We start from the raw sequence: 21,271 nt of genomic DNA on the forward strand, positions 1-21,271 counted from the left end.
CCCCTAAAATCCTGGAAAGGATATTTTTTCATCTGTTGGCAGTTATATACCATGTATTGATACTGTTTTTCTATTCCTTCCTTTTTTAAACACTGTAATAATATGTTAACTGAAAAAAAACAAAACATGAAACTTGTATAGTATGTTAACCTTTAATTAGAAATATTCATAATAGTTGTAATTTATATAGAATAGTAATATATTAAATTATATAGAATATAAATTATAATTAGTAATATGTTAAAAGATGTTTCACTATCTTTTTACCATAGAAGATCACATACCTTTATTTAACCATAAATATTTCCAAATATTTCCAAAAATATCTGTAAAGCTGGCGTTCATATATGCAAAGGAGATTAAAAAGTTTACATTAAAATTATTCTATCAAGTGTCTTAATTAAAGCTGCATTTTAATCAAGTCAGCATAGTTATCCATCACCCAAAATGGGCATGTTTTTATACTAGCGTCCATGAATTCTTATAATGTAGATGGAGAGGAACAGCATATTATAAAAACCCACCTCAAATCCTGTGAGGAATATAAATCAGTAACTTAGAGTTTATAGTATTGGTACTGTCAGGGATGAGTGGCGATTGATCAGCATGAGTTTTGTCAAAGAGGTATTAAGTTTTGAACCAGGATTTGAAGCTATGTGAGGGAAATGGAGTGAAATAAACTTCAAATTAACTGCTTTTAACTGGTCATGTGTGTGCATATACATGTATATGAGTATTTTTAACTTCTATGTATAAATCCTCACCCTAACCAAAAAGGATACACAGTGAGTACTCAAGGAGAATGTTCTGGGTATATGTATGTGTCAAAGTAAAAAGAAAGGACACAGCTTATTAGAGCCTCTGTTTCCTCATATTTGATGGTAAAATGAGGATATTCTCCAGGGTTTTTATTGATGATTAAGTGAGATATACATATATAGTAGTACTGTGGAAATACTACTGAAATGTTTGCTAGTATTAGTGTAGTCTACACTTTATGATAGGAAAGAAGAGATGAGATTTCATTGTAGATTCTGATAAATATTTTAAGAAATACTTTAAAAAGTAGTGATATTCTGAATAAGGCTTCCAGTATCCTCAGTATCTCAGTTTTCAACTATTATCTATTTCACATGTTACAAAATCCAGGTTCCTAGTTTGAGCAAGAAAGGGAATGTCAAAATCCAGATCTTTCTAGCTCCAAACCTCACCTATTGTTCTCTCTTCTCCCACTTCCAAAGTGGACATAATAATTCACAAAGGTACTATATCAGCTTGCTCAAGGATGTTTTTTCACCTAAGTGTTTCAAGGTTATTTAAATGTTTTACTTGATTTTTGTGAGGGGAGGTCCTAACATTTTAAATGATTCATGCGGCTTTTTAGTTTCTCCTTTTAAGAATCATGGCATTTCTGTGCAGGTGTTCCACACTGGGGAAACAACCCCCTTAGTATGGTTTAAAGGAGCTCATATTTTTGAGGTATAATTGTTTTTGGTTTTCCATAGCATATACTTTATTTCTTACCCTCTTTTAGCCTTTGTTCATATTCTAATTTTACTATTAAGTCAGCTACCATTTTCTGTTGTTTTCTTTCTTTTTTTTTTTTTTTTTTTGCGGTACACGGGCCTCTCACTGTTGTGGCCTCTCCCGTTGTGGAGCACAGGCTCCGGACGTGCAGGCTCAGCGGCCATGGCTCACGGGCCTAGCCGCTCCGCGGCATGTGGGATCTTCCCGGCCCGGGGCACGAACCTGTGTCCCCTGCATCGGCAGGCGGACTCTCAACCACTGCGCCACCAGGGAAGCCCTTGTTTGCTGTTTTTTATTTGAAATTATTTTCACATAGCAAATCAAAGCCCTTTTAATTTGTAGAAGACACTTGTCAGATGTGCAGTCTATCCAGTTATTAATTTTTCTCTAGTTGATGCTGCCAGTTTCAGAAGAGTGCCTTACTAAAACCATCAAGTTTTATGGTGCCCACTAGAAAGAAAGGGAAGAAAGGAAAATCATCTGTCAAAATTCATTTACTTAGTGGCCCAAACCGATGTTTCTGAATAAAATTTTGGTTTCTCAACCAGTATCTTGGTGGTAGATGGACGAACATATAACAATTATAATAATACAATGCAAAAATATTTTTCTGTCTATCAAACCTAAAAAAAACTTTTACACAATAAAGGTAGCTAATAAACTTGATGAGACTAAATGATTGTCACTTCAGTGCCTTCTACTGTAAGCAGCCACTTTTTATGTTGTGTGTGGATGTGGATTTTCCTTTATGAGTTTATAATTTGAGACATTTATTAAAATAATAGATAAAAATTTCCAATTCCTCTTTGATAGAGCTGGAGTGGACCAGAGAAATTGCTTGCTTTAGATGAACTTATTGATAGTTGTGAACCAACACAAGTAAAACATATGATGCAAGTGATAGAACCCCAGTTTCAGCGAGACTTCATTTCCTTGCTCCCTAAAGAGGTAAGGATTATCAATTATATTCTTCATTAGTGCTATTTGAAAATATAAATCAACAGCTACCATCTTTAGACATTGTCATGCTAATTATGGTATTCAGTATTGTCAGTTTAACACTCTTAATTAGTATTACAGGGGGCTGTAAATGATAAGGTGCTGTGACTTAATATAATTTTCAGATTAAATTATACTTACAGACTAAGTGTCTTCTTTCCATCACTGGAATAAGTCATATGTGAGACTAAGCTATTGAGTTTCGTTAATTTGACTGTTTCTTTACCAAGATTTTTTCCTAGGTTATTTGAAGTCCAACCTTTAGTTGTCTTGGTATGTTCATTTATAGTAGTAGATTTTTTTTAATTCTGATTTTATTAAAACAGCAATATTTTTTTTCTTATTTTGTTTTTTGTTTATCCTAAGTCCCTTCAAGACTAATAGTTTCATGATTCTATTGGATAGTAGTTCTCAGTGACTTACATTATGTAATTATTTTGAAGTGTATGGAATTTTACATGTACGTCGTCTTCTATAAATCATTCCCCTTTCTGCCGCATTACACACACACACACAATCACAGATTTCCCATACCAGTTACATTCTTATAGTATTTCTTTTAGAATTATTTATGCCCATTTGTTTTAATATCTTTATATAAAATAAAACATCTTTGATTTTTTATCATAGATTGATTATGATCACATGTGCATTCTTGACTATGTAAATGAGGCATAGTTTAGATGTAGTTCTTTTACTGATGTTGTAGCCTTCATAGTTTCATTTTTGTCAGCAAACAGAAATAAGATAACATTAAATAATCAATGTTACCATGATTTATATTTTCACAAAAGTTTTATATATGCCACTAATCATACACAGATCAGCTAAGAAGACAATATAAAATACCATTTATGTTAATATAAATATAAATGCAAATGGTCCTGAAACTTCAAATTTGAAGAGAAAGGAAGTTGATTTTTTTTTTTTCAGATACCCATGCTAAATATCCTAAGGGCGTTAAAGATAGTCCCAGTACTAATTTCACAACGGATATTAATAAAATGGTTTCATCATAGTTAATGGATAAAATTAAGCATAACTACAGGAAAAAGCAAAGTGGAAAAAAATATCTTTTTCCTGAGATGTTGCTTCTTTGGAGTGATTTTTAAAATGACATTGTCCCAGAAAAAAAAAATCTTTATTCTTGATGGCTCATTCTAAAACTGAACTCTTTGGATAGATTTCGCTTATGAAAGTGGCATAAGCTCTCTCTCTTTGCTTCCAGAAGCGTGGTAATAATAGGAAGCACTTTTATAAGTATTTGACTGAAACTGAATTTATTCTCCTTTGATATATTTTTCATAGTTTTCCTTGATATCCTTCATATTTTAGAAGGTAGTATTTTTGTTAAAATATAGACTTTTTCTCAGTCTAATTTATCCTCTTATGTCTAAAGATTGTGAGGTTTTTGTTTTGTTTCGTTTTTTCTTTATTTGGATTTCCATAGAAGCTTCGTAACACAAAAAAAACATGATTTGAAATCAAAAGAATATTAAAGTATTCTTAAGAATCTAAAAATTAAGCACAAATTATCCATAACCAGGGCAGTAAAGATTTTCTTGAATTAAGTGTTCCTTTGAAGATTGCCTGAGGGGAAAGAAGTTTTGCTAGATAGAATGAGTGAGCCTGACTTAGCATGGCACCTGTCCCCCCATCTTTTTTAATTTGTTTTTTATTGAAGTATAGTATTGTATATTGAATTACAGTGTTGAGTTAATTACTACTATACAGCAAAGTGACTCAGTTATACATATACATTCTTTTTCATATGCTTTTCCATTATGGTTTATCAAAGGATATTGAATATAGTTTTAACTGCTAGAAAAAACGTTTTCTGTTTTGAAAAATGCTTTATTTTATATGTAGAGAAATAATGGTATAGATCTAAGTCCTCAAGGAAACTAACATCTTATTGGAGACTAAGTACTATCATTATTTAAAATAGTATTACCTTCATGTCAGGAAATGGACTTATAGTAATTTTCTTATAATTCCTTTCAACAGATCGCAAAGCTCTTTACCAACATTTACTTACTAATCTCAAAAACCTTGACAGAAATCTCACTAGTCTCACATGGGAGACTTGTGATAAAGAGCACTATCTTTATTTTGTAAGTAAATGCCAAGAAAAGCATAGTGATGCAGTAGATGATCTAGAACAAAACCTAAATTCTTAACATAGGATTGGCCAACATTTTCTTTATTCTTTTCTTTTCTTTTTCTTTCACTATTTCAATCCACTGAAATATAGCAATTCTGGGAAAGTATTAGCTACTTTTTAAATATAATATGGTGGTCTTTTATATTGGGTTGGCCAAAACGTTTGTTCGGTTTTAAGTAAAAATAGAAGACACGTTTTTTCATTTTCACCAAGAATTTTACTGAACAATGTATTCACTAACCGAATGAACTTTTTGGCCAACCCAATATAAGTTATAGTGAAAAACAAAAAACAGCAACTCTCATTGAAATGACAAGTTTGGCCAAAGAAAAGATAATTATCTGAAATGAATTTTCAATTTAAGAGATTCTCTTGTGTGGAAGTAGTCCTTAGGAAGAATTACTAATCTAGAGTTTACCTTTAATACAATTTAATAGAAAACTGCATTAGCTAGACCATTTGATTTGGCTCCAAGAAACCTGTAACCCCCTCTGTGGTATTGTAGAGATGTAGTTTGGGACAGTGCCCACTCTCTGTCCCCTATAAGGAACCCTACATGACAAAACCTTGTTTCCTTTGAGGAACTGGTATAACTAATTGCTGTTTTCTTTTTGCTTGGCAGCCTAATTAAAAAACCATGTAAAATACTGTTGCCAGTATATTTGTGTTCTACTTTTCCTCTAGTTTAAACCTTTTCTATTTATATTTTTCCTGGTTCTGATTTTCTTATTCATATTTTTCTATGTATATTTTCTCTTTTTTAAAATATTTTATTATTTGGCTGCATCAGGTCTTAGTTACGGCATGAGGGATCTTCATTGCAGCATACGGGCTTCTCTAGTTGTGGCACGTGGGCTTCTCTCTAGTTGTGATGTGCGGGCTCCAGAGTGCACAGGCTCAGTAGTTGCGGCTTGCGGGCTCTCTAGTGGCATACGGGCTCAGTAGTTGCTAAGCGTGGGCTTAGTTGCCCCACGGCATGTGGGATTTTAGTTCCCCAACCAGGGATTGAACCCTTGTCCTCTGCATTGGAAGGCAGATTCTCAACCACTGGACCACGAGAGAAGTCCCATGCTATGTGTATTTTCTATAATATAGGGATGTTTTGATGGCATGGACAAACATTTAATAAGTTGAAGTTTATGGTTGAGTTAGGGACTTTGCTGTTCTAAAGGAACGGGTACCAGTTACCTATGGAGTTAGCACTTCAAATTTCTTTAGCACCTGAGTGTTTCTTTACATTTCTTTTTAATGCATGCAGACACTGGACTAGATGATCTCTTAATCACCAGTAATGACAGAAATTTTACCTGTTGATTTGGGGATAAATCTAACCTGCTCTGGATTTGTTTCTTAGCATTTAGGATCCATTGAATGTTTCTATAACTTACCTGATTTCTGCTTCAGCTGGATAGCTAAAATAAGAGTAGGCTTTTTCATATGACCATTCTCAATATCTTGGGCATTAACTAGCATCTCTTTTCCACAAATATAACTTTGTGCCTGATAATTTCAATGTTAAATATCAGTTTCACATAGAAGATTAATAGTATGCTGTTAGACTGACACTAAGCAAACTTGTCTAGGCTTTGATTGATTGATAATTTCAAAATTAATTGGTTTATGGGGTATCCATTTAAAAATATATTGTTGAGTTATGTATGTATGTGTATATTTGTATATGTGAACACACACGCATATATAGATTGTTTAATATAGTTATGCCTTTTCATTTTAAATGACTCCATTTCTGTATATAATACTGAATGGTCTTCTCTGATAGACCAAAAATAATTATTCCACAAAAAGTTTTTCACTGTCATTTGTCAGTAGTAGTATTAAGTTGAATACTGACTGGTTGAAGTACTTTCTATATAGAATATACTCAATAAATATGTGATTAATGATGAACTCTGTATATATATTGATACAGAGTCATTGGGAAAACATAATTTATTTCATGTAATTCCTGTTTAGCATCAAAAAATAATTCAGATTGTGCTTTTTTACTCCCTGTATGACCCTAGGTCCTTTAAATGATAGTTTGTTTTAATCTTTGTAACTTAGTTTATGTGAAAAGTAAACTTTACTGTTCTGTTTAGATCATTCTGTCCTAATATCATAATTTAAATTTTTATGTGATTTGTGAGGCTAATTGAACGAGCATAGTCGGAAGCTGTTGTTCTCCTTTTTCTTCTATTTCCTTTTCTTTTATTTATTTGAATTGACTTTACACACTGGAAGAAAAATTGATGGTTTGCAAGTATTGGAAACAAAATTTTTAAATCAGTGATATATCAAAGACTTAGCTCAAATATACAACTCTATCTGGCCCATCCAGAAAATCTCCATAAGCAATATAAAGGAATTAGAACCCAATTACTTTTATAGGTCTAGGAAGCAGTTTAATAATTGTTCCTTTTTGTTATTTACAGTAAAGGATTAAATGTTTGAAAAGTACATCACTGTGATATAAACAGTTTGATACGATAAAGAACTATTAATTATATCTAACTATCTGAAGGATTCTGAAATTATGCCACACAGAGTATACAGGAATCTCATTTCTTAAGTGAAATTATATTGTAGTGAGGACAGAAAAAGACAAAATTTAAACAACTAATAAAGTAAAAAATATATAAATAAATAGTAGAATTCTTGAGATGAGGTTCACAGAGCAAAGGCAAGAGAAGAGGCAGAGAGGTTTAATAAGTATTCCTTGAAGAGGTGAGGAGCTAGTGGGGTGAAGTTCATAAAAACCAATAGGATGTTTTTAAATCTGGTATGTGTTTGTTAAAATTGAATATTAGAAGGTACTGCCTTTCATAATTTTAGAAATTAGAATGTAAAATTATATTACATTTATAAGTACTTTATACCATTGGGAATAATTAACTTATTTTTTATCGTTAAAAAGAGACACATGGTATACTATGCTTTTTCTTTTCATAGCTGGCACTTTATGTGCTTTCATTCCTGGAACCCAAAGACCTGCTACAAGCGGCTCAGACGTGTCGCTACTGGAGAATTTTGGCTGAAGACAACCTTCTCTGGAGAGAGAAATGTAAAGAAGAGGGTAAGGTTCAAAATCACAGAGAGAAAATATTTGTAGTTCGAGAAAGCAAAGTGATTCTGAAAAATAATAATAAGTTTTATGTGCACATAGAATAAAGTGGTGGATAAATAAAAAAAGAGAACTTTGGCAGCCTATCAGAGAATCAAGACTGCGTCTTCATTTACATTCACCTACTTACATAAAATCCACAGGTTATTCCACACGTTCAGATGTGCCAAATCTTGCCACTAACCCCTTTAGTGAGCACTGTAACTAATAGTGAATATATCTCATTTGCTTCCCAGTCTCCAGTAGAATTAATAAACAATGAGAAAGTCAAGATGAGGACAACTTAAAGAGAACCCCCAAATTAAATTAGCAATTAAATACTCAAATATTTGTAGTCTATTCATTTCTTCCACAAATATTTCTTGAGCACCTCTTATGTGCTAGATATTCTTAAATCCTGGGGATGTAGTAGTAAAGTCCCATTTTCTTCCCACCATGGAGCCTGTGTTCTGAGACCTGTTTAAAAAAAAAAAAGAAAAAAAATCCCCTTTCCTAGTAATGGAGTAGGTATCATCCATATTAAGAAAGGACATTTTTTCTTTCCAGCAAGCATCTAGAAAAATATTACTTTTGAAAAAAATATTATTTGCCTTCAACAAGCCAAATTTTTAAGAAAGAATCATAGAGTGTAAGACAGATGCGCTATAGGTTCTCTTTAGTAAAGCTGAGAGGTAAAGAAAGATCCAGGATACTTGGTTTCTAATCCTGCCTCTGCCCTGCCCGTGGCTTGGACTACTCAGTGAAACCTTCTTTTCTCAGATACATATAAAGTGGGATTAATTATCCCTGCCTTACCTTCTCATAGAATCATTATTTTAATGACTTTTTAAAATTGTGATAATTTATACGTAAAATAGAATTTATCACTTTCACCATTTTTAAGTGTATAGTTCAGCGGCATCAAGTATGCTGACTTTGCTATGGAACCATCACCACCATCCATCTCCAGAACTTTATCATCTTCCCCAGCTGCAACTCCATACCCATTTAACAGTAACTCCCTATTCCTCTTCCCTGCAGCACTGGCAACCACCATTTTGTTTTCTGTCTCTATAAATTTGACGACTCTAGGGACCTCATATAAGTGGAATCATATGGTATTTGTCTTTTTGTGACTGTCTTATTTCACTTAGCATAATGTCTTCAAGGTTCATCCAAATGTATCAGAATTCCCTCCTTTTTTAAGACTAAACATTCCATTGTATGTATATACCACACTTTTTTCTCCATTTATCCGTCAGTGGACACTTGGGTTGCTTCCACCTCTTGGCTGTTATAAATAATGCTGCTACGAACATGGATGTACAAATACCTGTTCAAGTCCCTGCTTTCAGTTCTTTTGGGTGTATGTTCAGAAGTGGAATTGCTGGATCATATGGTAATTTTATGGTTAATTTATTTTGAGTAACCACCATACTGTTTTCCATAGCAGCAACATTATTTTATAGTCCCACAAGCATTGCACAAGGGTTCCAATTTCTCCACATCCTCACCAACATTTCATAGAATTATTCTGAGAGAAATGAAATAGTCAGTAGACAACATGCTATACAGATTGCAAATTTACATTAGTGTCTCATAATAACAGTGTTAGAAATTAGTGTTCTGCATTTCAGTGGTTTTCAGCATAGGAGAAAATGAGATGCGTTATAAAATGTGTAATTTGTATTATTGGTGAAGGCAATTATACTCTAAATTTTCTAAACCTTAGGTATTGATGAACCATTGCACATCAAGAGAAGAAAAGTAATAAAACCAGGTTTCATACACAGTCCATGGAAGAGTGCATACATCAGGCAGCACAGAATTGATACTAACTGGAGGCGAGGAGAACTCAAATCCCCTAAGGTAACTGAACTCTTGCATGATGTAACAGAAACCATTAATCAGTGTTAGTACGTAGTGTACTCTTTCATATCTGACAAGTAGTATAACTTGACAACCTATGTCCTATAGAAAGAAGACAATATATTTTAAAATAACTGAAAATGTAGCTGACAGTATTCCTCTGTGCTAATATCTCTAGTCTGACAACTAACTGTACTTGAATAAAAGACGAATTGACTTACGTGTTGTTCTGTCTATTGCATGTAAATGAAAATTTCTGAATATCCTGTTGAATTTTGTGTCATATACGTACTACCTAAGAATTTGTTCCCTCTCTGACCAAACATGATTTTTTGAGGAGTATCCATGTTTGGGGGGTTTTTTGATGGCTTTTGTGTGTTTTAATTTTATAAATTTAAGCATAATTCTGATTTTCTGCCTTATAACATTTCAATTATATAAAGAATGGCAAAAATACTTGAAATCCTTAGCTATTTTTTTTCAACTGGAAAAAAAGCAATTTGGGGAGACATTTTGTATTAAAACGTATACATTATGACAGGCTTTTCTGTTTAAGTTGAAAAAGTTGATGATTATTGTCTTTCTACTTAGTAGGTACTTTTGTGTGTCAAAATTGCACAACTTAAGTGCATATTCTTTTGGTTTGAGTGGATAAAATAGATGATTATAAAATACGTTTGTGTTTGAACCATATTTATGAGGTCTTGACTGAGTAAAATTTTAATAGTTGATGTCTCAAGTATAAATAATAGAATATGGAAATAATAAAATGTTTAATACTTAATTCATCTGCCAGGAAGGATGCTTCATATATTATACAAATTTTTACTCTGGAAATAGACTATGGATTACTGTTGCTATTTATGGCCTCATTTTTCTTTTCACTAGTATTTTAAAAAACATAATGTAGTAACATACTTCTGATCTGTACATCTATGTTGTAGGTGCTGAAAGGACATGATGATCACGTGATCACGTGCTTACAGTTTTGTGGTAACCGAATAGTTAGTGGTTCTGATGACAACACTTTAAAAGTTTGGTCAGCAGTCACAGGCAAAGTAAGTGTACTTCTCTCTACACTTCGTAAAGTCACCATTTGGTACCTACCTTTACAAGGATCAGCCAGTGAAAGGAAAACAAGGATTCATTTTTGAGTCTAGCTTATTTTGATAGCAACTATCAGAGCTTCTAATTCAGCTTTTTTCTTGGCATGAAAATGATGTTTCTCATGATAGGGATGTCATTAGTTTCTTCTTCATTTAGATAGTTTGTCTATCTTTGTGACTTAGCTATTTTAAGATTTTACAGATGTGCTTTTTTTTCTTTCTTTTTTGGGGGTTAATTTTTCCACTTTTATTAACCATAAACGTTATATCTCCTTCCTTTTTAATCTTTTTCAAAACTATGACTGAGGGATATATTTTTTCCTTGTAAACTTTGTTGATAACCTACCTGGAGTTTAAAAGTTAAATAAATCATGTTAATTTTGATTTATCTCAAACCCTGTAAGATAGAAGTTAAGCAGGCTAGTTATGTAAATAGGAGTTTGAAGGAAACAAAGCAGTCCAAGCAGTCAGTTTCACTTCATACAATACTATACTTTAATGGTTCTCTACTGAATACTTATTTTTATCTGTCCAATGGAAAATATTTTCTTGAATTAGGTAATTGACCACCTAAAAAAGAATAGAAGAAAGTGTGTGGGGAGGGGGAAATCTGTCTTTTAAAATGTCTTATAACATGTTGATTCTTGGGCAAGAATCTTCTAAATATTCCAAGTCAGATGTAAAAGTTTTTTTAAAACTGCTTCGTATTTCCGTAGTGTAATATTAGTTTTGGATTTATTTCAGGGTTTTAGTGTCTGTCTTTACTTGTCTAGAAGTACCTTGCCGTAGAAGTACCCTAACTACTGCCTTGGGGTAGATTCAGATGAAATGTGGAATGTAGCCACACCCAACTCTGTTGGCATTCTTTCACTGAATTCATTCCCATGGAAGAAACCAAGTTGCAATTTTAGTATTATTTTATCAAAGAGGCCAGGCCAGAGTTGTCATACTTTAGTGAGAAAGGTTTACTGTCGGCATACTTGTTCCTCGACTGTGTGTGTGTGTGTAATATGCAGTGCTGCTGAATAAACAAAGAAATACACAGTGATGGGCTCATGTTATATTGATGTGAAAAATTATTTTCTAATATGCCAAACATTCCAACTGAGTAAATAACTTTACTTCAGATTTTAATGAACTGCTAAAATCTTATTTACATTGTTTTTCTTTCTACCCAAAAGTAATCATCTTAAGTGTTTTTGCAGTGTCTGAGGACATTAGTGGGACACACAGGTGGAGTATGGTCATCACAGATGAGAGACAATATCATTATTAGTGGATCTACAGATCGGACTCTCAAAGTGTGGAATGCGGAGACGGGAGAATGTATACACACCTTATATGGGCATACTTCCACTGTACGTTGTATGCATCTCCATGAAAAAAGGTAGGGGAAACCCTGTAGGGGTTGGGAATTCTTTCTCTGTTACTTGTGAACTTGGGGCCTTTTGTATAGAGTTCAGTTGTACAGTACTTACTATGTCTAACAGAGAGATAGTGATAATATGCTCCTAAACTAGACTCATCATTCAACTTCAGATATTTCTCTGCTCGGAAAGCAGTAGTGTATTGCCTTAAGATTGGGCAGTAGGGTATTGCCTTTAAATTTCCGTCCTCATTTAATGTGTTGTTGGCTTCCACCTTGAAACTCTGTTCTCTGATCTTGACTAACACCTTACTTGATTGTTCTAAATCTTTGATGACTCATCATCTTCAAAAAAAAATGGGGAGGGGCATATATTTCCAGTAGTGGGACAAATTCAGTAATTCAGGCTTCAAGTCTCTGAGTCTTTTTAATTACCCACCACCCTTCCCCCACTCCATCGTATCCCCTGTGTCTGGGCAAAAGCTGAGGCCTGTGGGTTTTAACTTATTCTCTCATTACCTATCACCTGAACTACTGACAGAGCTTTCAAACTTGGTCACCTTTTACACAGCTGCAGAGAACCTCCTCTAATTACGGTAGTACCACTGCCCTTTGGGAGCCTACTGTTGCCTACCGAATTAAGGAAGAAACCCTCAATCCAGTTTGCAAAATAGTTTAAGCCAAACCAGACTGCTTGCCTTTTTCTTCTCAGCATCTTTGCTGTTGCTTTTATCTCCTCCTACAGAGCCCTCCTATTAAAGTCCTTTCTATCTTCCATTGGCGTGTCTTCACAGTACCCCTGTTAAACAGATGTGATTTCTACCTCCTTTGTCAGAAAAGGTCTCTCTGAAGGGTCCTTACAGTGAATCCACTCCAGTTTTTACCGTTCATTCATTCTGTCCATAGCATCTTCTTTATCAAGAACCATTACATTTAGCAGATTTCACTTTAGATTTGGAATATGTGCAGAAAAGTACCTTCTCACTTGTAATTTGAATCTACTTTGAACAGTGTGCTCTACTATTAAAATTGGGGGGGATTGGTGTCAAGAGACCTTGCATTTCAGTTTCCATTATATTCTGACTTAAATCTCTCAATGCTTCCATTATCTACTGTCCCAAAGGTGGAAACTCTGGCCTTTCTTAATCTCTTAGGAATGACATTAAAGACATCTGAGTTTTCAGCTCTCCTTTGTAATCCAAAGGTGATTGCCATATTTGTATCACTCTGGTCTTCGGAAGAGAATAATGTTGGCTCAGAGTTTCAAGGGATTTCCGTTGCCCCTACATGTGTATGTTCTAAAAATCTGTATGTCTTAATGCCCAGGTAGCCTACAGAATATTTTTAAATATAAGCATAAGCAGCCTTTGTTTGAGGACATGTTTAAAACTGGTTAATTTAACCAGAGTAGATGTTGTAAAGCACATATGTTTAGCTGTTTAAATTCCAGATTCTGATTTGTTTTGTTGAAAAACCTTTATTGAATTCCCTAGTCACGAAGGGACTTTGTGCTCATAATTAAAATAGGGGGAAATGACAAAGAATAAAGAAGAAAATTTAAGTTTTTCAGAATACTACCATCCATTAGCATTTCACACATATTGCCCACACTAACATTTTATTTCTAAAATCAAGATCTTATTGTATGTGTTTAGAGCTGGCTGCTTCCGCTGCTGCTTCTTTATCTTCTTTGACTTGGTCTTCCTCTCCTTCCTCTTTGTCATTTCTAATTACAGTACAGTAGTCTTAAAACTGTTCCACAGGACCCCAAGGTGCTCCTGGGTCCTTCATAGGTGGAGGAATCAAACAGGCAGAATTCTAGGCTTTCCAACTTCCCATCCCAATCAGAGTAACTCAACTTTCGCATGTTTATATATCAAGGTTTTACATAGTATGTATTTATTTTGAAAACAGGTATTTCTGCTTAAGAAAGGTAAAAAAGTTTTCATAACCACAGACTTTTTATGTATCATGTTTTCTCACAATATCAAAATTCTAATACATTCTTTTTTCTGTTTTCCCCCCTACAGAGTTGTTAGTGGTTCTCGAGATGCCACCCTTAGGGTTTGGGATATTGAGACAGGCCAGTGTTTACATGTTTTGATGGGTCATGTAGCAGCGGTCCGCTGTGTTCAATATGATGGCAGAAGGGTTGTGAGTGGAGCGTATGACTTTATGGTGAAGGTGTGGGACCCAGAGACAGAGACCTGTCTGCACACGTTGCAGGGGCACACCAACAGGGTCTACTCGTTACAGGTAAGAGACCTATCTCTCCTGCTCTTGAGATGCTATATTGATGAGTCATAAGGTTGTCTTACTCATAATCACTGTCAGATTGCTGATCCAATACAGTCCAAAAAAAGATGAATCAAATTATTCTGCCGTTTACATATACTTTATTTATTTTTTAAATAAACTTTATTTATTTATTGGCTGCACTGGGTCTTCGTTGCTGTGCGCGTGCTTTCTCTAGTTGCAGCGAGCGGGGGCTACTCTTTCGTTGCGGTGCGCGGGCTTCTCTTGTTGCGGAGCATGGGCTCTAGGCGCAGGCTTCAGTAGTTGTGGCTCGCGGGCTCTAGAGTGCAGGCTCAGTACTTGTGGCGCATGGGCTTAGTTGCTCCGTGGCATGTGGGATCTTCCCAGACCCGGGCTCGAACCCGTGTCCCCTGCACTGGCAGGTAGATTCATAACCACTGTGCCACCAGGGAAGTCCCTACATATACTTTAAAATTGGCATGAAGAAAGCATAAATTTTGAAATTATTTAAATGATTTGTTTCAGTTTTTCTGTGATTGATTTCCCTCTAAAATACAAATATTTGTCTTGGAACCTGAGACTTCGGGGCCTTAAATTTTGCTGTGTTAATTAATGGGTAGATAGTCTCATAGGAGAATAACCTGGATTTTAATAAACTCCTTAGAGGATTTATTTGGCCCAAAGCTGCCCCTTTGCCTTGATAGCTGGAAGTTGATGGACCACGTAATTGTGATTCCGTCCCCATTCAAAGTGGAAGTGAACTTCGCACAAAGCTGCTCTGCCGTCACAGGGCTGCTGGTTTGTAGTCATGAAGAAGTAAATTTGACTTAAACTGATTTTTGGTTTGTTTTCATTTGAACCTGATATCCTAGAATAGATTGCCATATTTTGACATAAATAAGCTAGATTAATAGCAAGTTTAGAAAATAGATCTTGTTTCGTTTCGTGAAAGACAACATTTTCAATTCAGAAATACAGTTGACCCTTGAACAACTTAGGAGTCAGGGGCACCAACCACCCCCTCCCCACCCCCAACTCCAGTCGAAAATCCTCGAATAACTTTACAGTTGGCCCTCAGTATCTGCAGTTCCACATCCAAGAATCCAACCAACCTGGGATCGTGTAGTAGGTATTTAGCAAAAGAAAGTCGAGTATAGGTGTGGACCCTCCCGGTTCAAACCCATGTTGTTCAAGGGTCAGCTGTATTTCTTACTACTTACATAGCTTGTTTACCAGTTACTGCCCGTTAGTAATCAGCAAATTAGTATGTAGTCCCAGGGCTCACAGTTCTGTCGTTGGGGTATTTGTATCTTAACTGATGGAATACTGTCCATGTCATGAAATATTGACATATAATAAAGATGTCTGTTAACTTAGGAAAGGTTATGAATTTGGAGGAGAGGGAATTGGCTGCAGTTGTTTGTATGTTTTGTGGTATGTTCGAACCTTAATGAATTTAATAATCTTATTTAAATAAGAGGTGGTAACATTATAGATCTGGGAATTGGTAGATATTTGTTGACTTTGGGTGTAGCTGGGAAGCTGGAGAAGAGATGCTGTATATAGTTTGCTTTTGTTCTCAAAATGCCACCACTTCTAATTCCAGATATAATTGTCTGTTGGCATATTTCCTAAGTAGCATTAGGTTCTTGTAAATGAAATTTTTATTTTACATACAATTTTTAATGGAACTTACTTTGAAGTATCATGAAAGCTATCTCCAGCCCTTTTCTTGCCATAGGTGTTGATAAGCACACCCTTCATTCATAAACCACGTCAGCAGTTTTAGCTTCCTATTGGAAAGTAAAACTCAAATGGCAATCCATATTGAATCATTCATGATATGTAGCTAGTAAGTATGGCCAGATGATCTGAAAATAATATGTTCATTTTAGGTGGTTTTTTGAAAATTGTTTCTGCATCTAGTTTGAAGCCACTGGCCATAAAAAATTAGCATTTCTGGTAGAAGCTTCTGAGAACATGCCCTGTAGAGTTGCTTGATTGCATGCACTTTGTCTTGTACCCCATTTTGTTCCTGGCATTTTGTTCTCATGCTTTACTCGCATCCCCTTTTAGGATTAAGGTCAATAAGTAATATCAAGAATATGTACACTTCTAGTCTAATAAACTGTGTCTGTTGTAGTTTGATGGCATCCATGTGGTGAGTGGATCTCTTGATACATCAATCCGAGTTTGGGATGTGGAGACAGGGAATTGCATTCACACGTTAACAGGACACCAGTCATTAACAAGCGGCATGGAACTCAAAGACAACATTCTTGTCTCTGGGAATGCAGATTCTACAGTTAAAATCTGGGATATCAAAACAGGACAGTGTTTACAAACATTGCAAGGTAAATATTGGCTACCCACCTTTAGTTGTGTTCCTTAAAAATGAGATTGTTGGTCAGAAGAGAAATATGGAGCTTTTGTGTCACAGAAAGAAGTAACCTCATACAAAATGAAAACTTATTTTGGATAAGTTTATGAGCCTTTCCACTCTGACTTGAGTAGGAGTGGAAGTAGGATGGGAAGGATTCACAGTGCCCACTGAACTAGAGGAAGAAACATGTGAAAGCCGCTAATACTGAATGAGGCACAGCAGTGTTAACTTCTTATATCATGATTAACTTCTTTTTATTAGTCATAGCCCTTAGAAAGTGTTTTTTTCATTGAGGCCATCTGGTGGGCTATACTGCAGCTTTTTTACTCATTGAGTTTGTCTCTTCCGCAGAGTTTTGGAATAGTGTCCATTCAGCCTTTGCCTCTGACTGGTTAGTTCAGAGTGGTAGGGTAATAGATTGTCCATGAGCAGAATACGTGGTGCTGGTACTATCTACATCACCACCGAGAGAAGTGCTCATTCATGCAACCAGGACACAAAATGTATGCCTGGTAGCTAACCACGCTTCCTGGAACACAGAACCCTCAGAGATTAACGTTTCAGTTACAAATAGCTACCAGATTTTCTTACATCCCTGCCGATCCTGAAATACTCAGAACACAGTTTCTAAATGTGCAGCGTTTTAAATATTTCATTTATTGTGTGTTCCAATATAGATTCCACAAATTACAGTATAGCTGACCCTTAGTCATGATTTCTAACCAGTAACGAAATTCCTTTGGTTTTGCCTAGGTCCCAACAAGCATCAGAGTGCTGTGACCTGTTTACAGTTCAACAAGAACTTTGTAATTACCAGCTCAGATGATGGAACTGTAAAACTATGGGACTTGAAAACGGGTGAATTTATTCGCAACCTAGTCACATTGGAGAGTGGGGGGAGCGGGGGAGTCGTGTGGCGGATCAGAGCCTCAAACACAAAGCTGGTGTGTGCAGTAGGGAGTCGCAACGGGACGGAGGAAACCAAGCTGCTGGTGCTGGACTTTGATGTGGACATGAAGTGAGGAGCAGGAAAGGTGGCATCGTCCCAACGTGTAGACGACATACTCCCTGCCCTTCCCCCTGCAAAAGAAAAAAAGAGAAAAAAAGAAAAAAGAAAAGAAAAAGAAAAAAAATCCCTTGTTCTCAGTGGTGCAGGATGTTGGCTTGGGGCAACAGAGCGAAAAGACCTACAGACTCAGAAGGAAAAGAGGAAGCGATGACAAACCGCAACTGACAAGAGAGGCGCCTGCCGGCTCGTCCCGGAAAAAGCTTCACTTTGGACTGAGGGCAGCTTTGCAAAACGAGACTTTCGAAATCAAACCAGGTGCAATTATTTCTTTATTTTCTTCTCCAGTGGTCGCTGGGCAGTGTTACTGCAGAGATGTCGTTACAGATTCTGCTAGCCTGTTCTTTCACCACTGAGACCTAGACAGAAGCTGCAGTAACATCCACACAGTACCGGTGGACTTTCTCACCAGAGAGCATCTGCAACAAAAAGTCATTTTTCTGGAGCGGAAAAGCTAAAAAGGAAAAAAATTACTGTGAATTGTTTTTGTACAGTTATCATGAAAAGCTTTTTTTTTTTTTTTTTTTTTTTTTTTTGCCAACCATTGCCAATGTCAATCAATCACAGTATTAGCCTCTGTTAATCTATTCCTGTCGCTTCCACATACACTCTGCAATGCCTGTGTTGCTCAAAGGTGGCAAGTTGTCCTGGGTTCTGTGAGTCCTGAGATGGATTTAATTCTTGATGCTGGTGCTAGAAGTAGGTCTTCAAATATGGGATTGTGTCCCACCCCTGTACTGTACTCCCAGTGGCCAAACTTATTTATGCTGCTAAATGAAAGAAAGAAAAAAAAAAGCAAATTATTTTTTTTTATTTTTTTTCTGCTGTGACGTTTTAGTCCCAGACTGAATTCCAAATTTGCTCTAGTTTGGTTACGGAAAAAAAAAGACTTTTTGCCACTGAAACTTGAACCATCTGTGCCTCTAAGAGGCTGAGAATGGGAGAGTTTCAGAAAATAAAGAGTGAAGTTTGCCTGCAAGTAAAGAATTGAGAGTGTGTGCAAAGCTTATTTTCTTTTATCTGGGCAAAAATTAAAACACATTCCTTGGAACAGAGCTGTTGCCGCCTGTTCTGTGGAGAAACTTTTCTTTTTGAGGGCTGTGGTGAATGGATGAACATACATAATAAAACTGACAAAATATTTTAAAAATATATAAAACACAAAATTAAAATAAAGTTGCTGGTCAGTCTTAGTGTTTTACAGTATTTGGGAAAACAACTGTTACAGTTTTATTGCTCTGAGTAACTGACAAAGCAGAAACTATCCAGTTTTTGTAGTAAAGGCGTCACATGCAAACAAGCAAAATGAATGAAAAAGTCAAATGGTTTGCCTCATTCTCCAAGAGCCACAACTCAAGCTGAACTGTGAAAGTGGTTTAACACTGTATCCTAGGTGATCTTTTTTTCCTCCTCCTGTTTATTTTTTTTGTTTGTTTTATTTATAGTCTGATTTAAAACAATCAGATTCAAGTGGGTTAATTTTAGTTATGTAACAACCTGACATGATGGAGGAAAACAACCTTTAAAGGGATTGTGTCTATGGTTTGATTCACTTAGAAATTTTATTTTCTTATAACTTAAGTGCAATAAAATGTGTTTTTTCATGTTAGTATGCCTGTTTCTTCCACTGAGGTAATAACACTTCATTATCAGTATTTAGGGTTTGTCTCTGATATTTTAATCTTCGCATCCCCTGTAGTGCGGCATGGAAATTGATGCTTCCAGGCCTGTTGTCCACAGCCAGAGTAAGAACAGTGGGCTGCAAGATGCCAATTATATTTATTTAGACTGTGCAGGAGGATGTGGTGCTGTGCTCATCTCTATTACATCGGGGTATATATGTATGAAATCTGGTCCCTCAAAGAGCCACCAGACTTTTATGGTAGTTACAACTAGAATTCCTATTGGAAGTTCATTTTTAAAATGTGACCACATGTCGACTACTTACCAGGAACTTTCTATGCGTTCGTTCTGAAGCTCCCACCATCCTGAGATGGAGACACCGTTCTCTCCACTTTAAAGATGAGGGCAGGACTGCGGCTCACACGGGTTAGGTGTTTGTCAGCAGTCAGGTACCTGGCCAAGCACCAGGATTCACACTCACGCCCTTTAAGGAGAAAGAAACCTAGAATTTTGACAGACTAAAGCAAGATTTGTGGCAGGGAGGATCATTTTTGTGGTAATTCCAGGCTCTTTTGTCTCTGTTTTATTGAATAAATCTAGCATTTTATAAAGTAAGGGAAAAAAATGAAGTTCAGTTACGCAAATTAGGTGGCCTCTCAAGTAGCAGGTTTCTGCCGTGTGTGTGTCTCCAGGAATCTCAACTATCCAGGCCCAAGGTGAACACTGGAAAGTTGACAAATACTGATGCTACTTAGAGAGTAAATTTCTCACAGTCACAAAGTATGTGTTCTTTACTCCTAAGGCAGCAATTCTTGGGCCTCACTCTCCCACAACTGCTGAATGAGAACATCTGGGGGTGGGACCCGAGAGTCTGCATTTAAACTAGCTCACCAGGTGGGGTATGGACACGACTTTGAGAACCACTGCCCTAGAGACCTTCCAGCACGTTTGGTTATTTGGTTTTTTAGTCCACAGCACATTACAGGCACAAGAACATCAGAAAGAAGTGACAGGTTAAGGGAAAAGACAAAAAGCCACATGGTTAAAGACAAAAGTCGTATTAGGCAATGAAGTGCAGGTGAGCGGCCCGGCCTGCTTTAGGGAGAACCGGGGCGAAGCCCGGAGCCATGACTGCTGTTCACACGGACAACTCGGTGATCAAGAAGAAGCTGTAATCCTACTTGGTAGTCTTGAAACTGCTTGATTTTTCATAACGTAAGTGTGGCTTGACTCTAATACAATTGAAGAACATCATCAATAAAAATAAATGTACAGAACAGAATAGAATGAGTTCGCAGACAGATACGCCTGAATCCAAATCCCAGTTCTGTATATTTACGGGACCTTCATCAGATTACTTGACCTCATCTTCTAGGAGGCAGAGAATACCTACCTCCTAAGGTTATCGTAGGGATTAAACGCAATGTTTTAAAGCACATAGCACGCTGTTGGCACTTGTAGCTCAATTAAGTGGTAGCTGCTATTACAACTTTAAGAAAATAGACCCAGATAATTGTAACTTGCTATATTTGGGAGCAATTGAATGTATTTGTGACTCATTCAGGTATGAAATAAAAATAGTATTTCTATATAGCAATTTACATTTTTTAAGTAGAGTCACATAGATTTCTCATTTGAGTCTTACAGAAACCTTGTAAAAGACAGATATGGAGCACCTAGGAGTGATTTTATATATGTTCATTAAGTATTATTTATGAATAAATGGATAATCCTTATTACAGTGGATCTGTTCCTGAAAGGGCAAATATTACCCTCATCCTAAAGGAATTAAAGTATTGTCGTTGAAGGAAG

The 21,271-nt window shown here is 36.0% G+C and overlaps 1 protein-coding gene across 5 annotated transcripts in view; it reads left to right on the forward strand.

The window, feature by feature from the left end:
* FBXW7 (F-box and WD repeat domain containing 7) overlaps positions 1-19,322 on the forward strand; it is a gene marked incomplete at its 5' end in the record, with an annotated part of 206,006 nt that extends 186,684 nt beyond the window's left edge. For all 5 annotated transcript variants that reach the window (XM_082838428.1, XM_082838427.1, XM_082838426.1 and 2 more), the window contains 8 exons: positions 2,341-2,475; positions 7,640-7,763; positions 9,523-9,659; positions 10,604-10,717; positions 11,971-12,152; positions 14,162-14,387; positions 16,531-16,741; positions 17,524-19,322. In XM_082838428.1, the coding sequence (XP_082694554.1) occupies positions 2,341-2,475; positions 7,640-7,763; positions 9,523-9,659; positions 10,604-10,717; positions 11,971-12,152; positions 14,162-14,387; positions 16,531-16,741; positions 17,524-17,792 (1,398 nt within the window). In that variant the 3' untranslated portion in view covers positions 17,793-19,322. The remainder of the gene's footprint in view (positions 1-2,340; positions 2,476-7,639; positions 7,764-9,522; positions 9,660-10,603; positions 10,718-11,970; positions 12,153-14,161; positions 14,388-16,530; positions 16,742-17,523) is intronic.
* Positions 19,323-21,271: the final 1,949 nt, after the last annotated feature.

The sequence above is a fragment of the Leucopleurus acutus genome (genome assembly GCF_964270905.1).
Source record: "Leucopleurus acutus genome assembly, chromosome: 4".
Taxonomy (NCBI): Eukaryota; Metazoa; Chordata; class Mammalia; order Artiodactyla; family Delphinidae; genus Leucopleurus; species Leucopleurus acutus.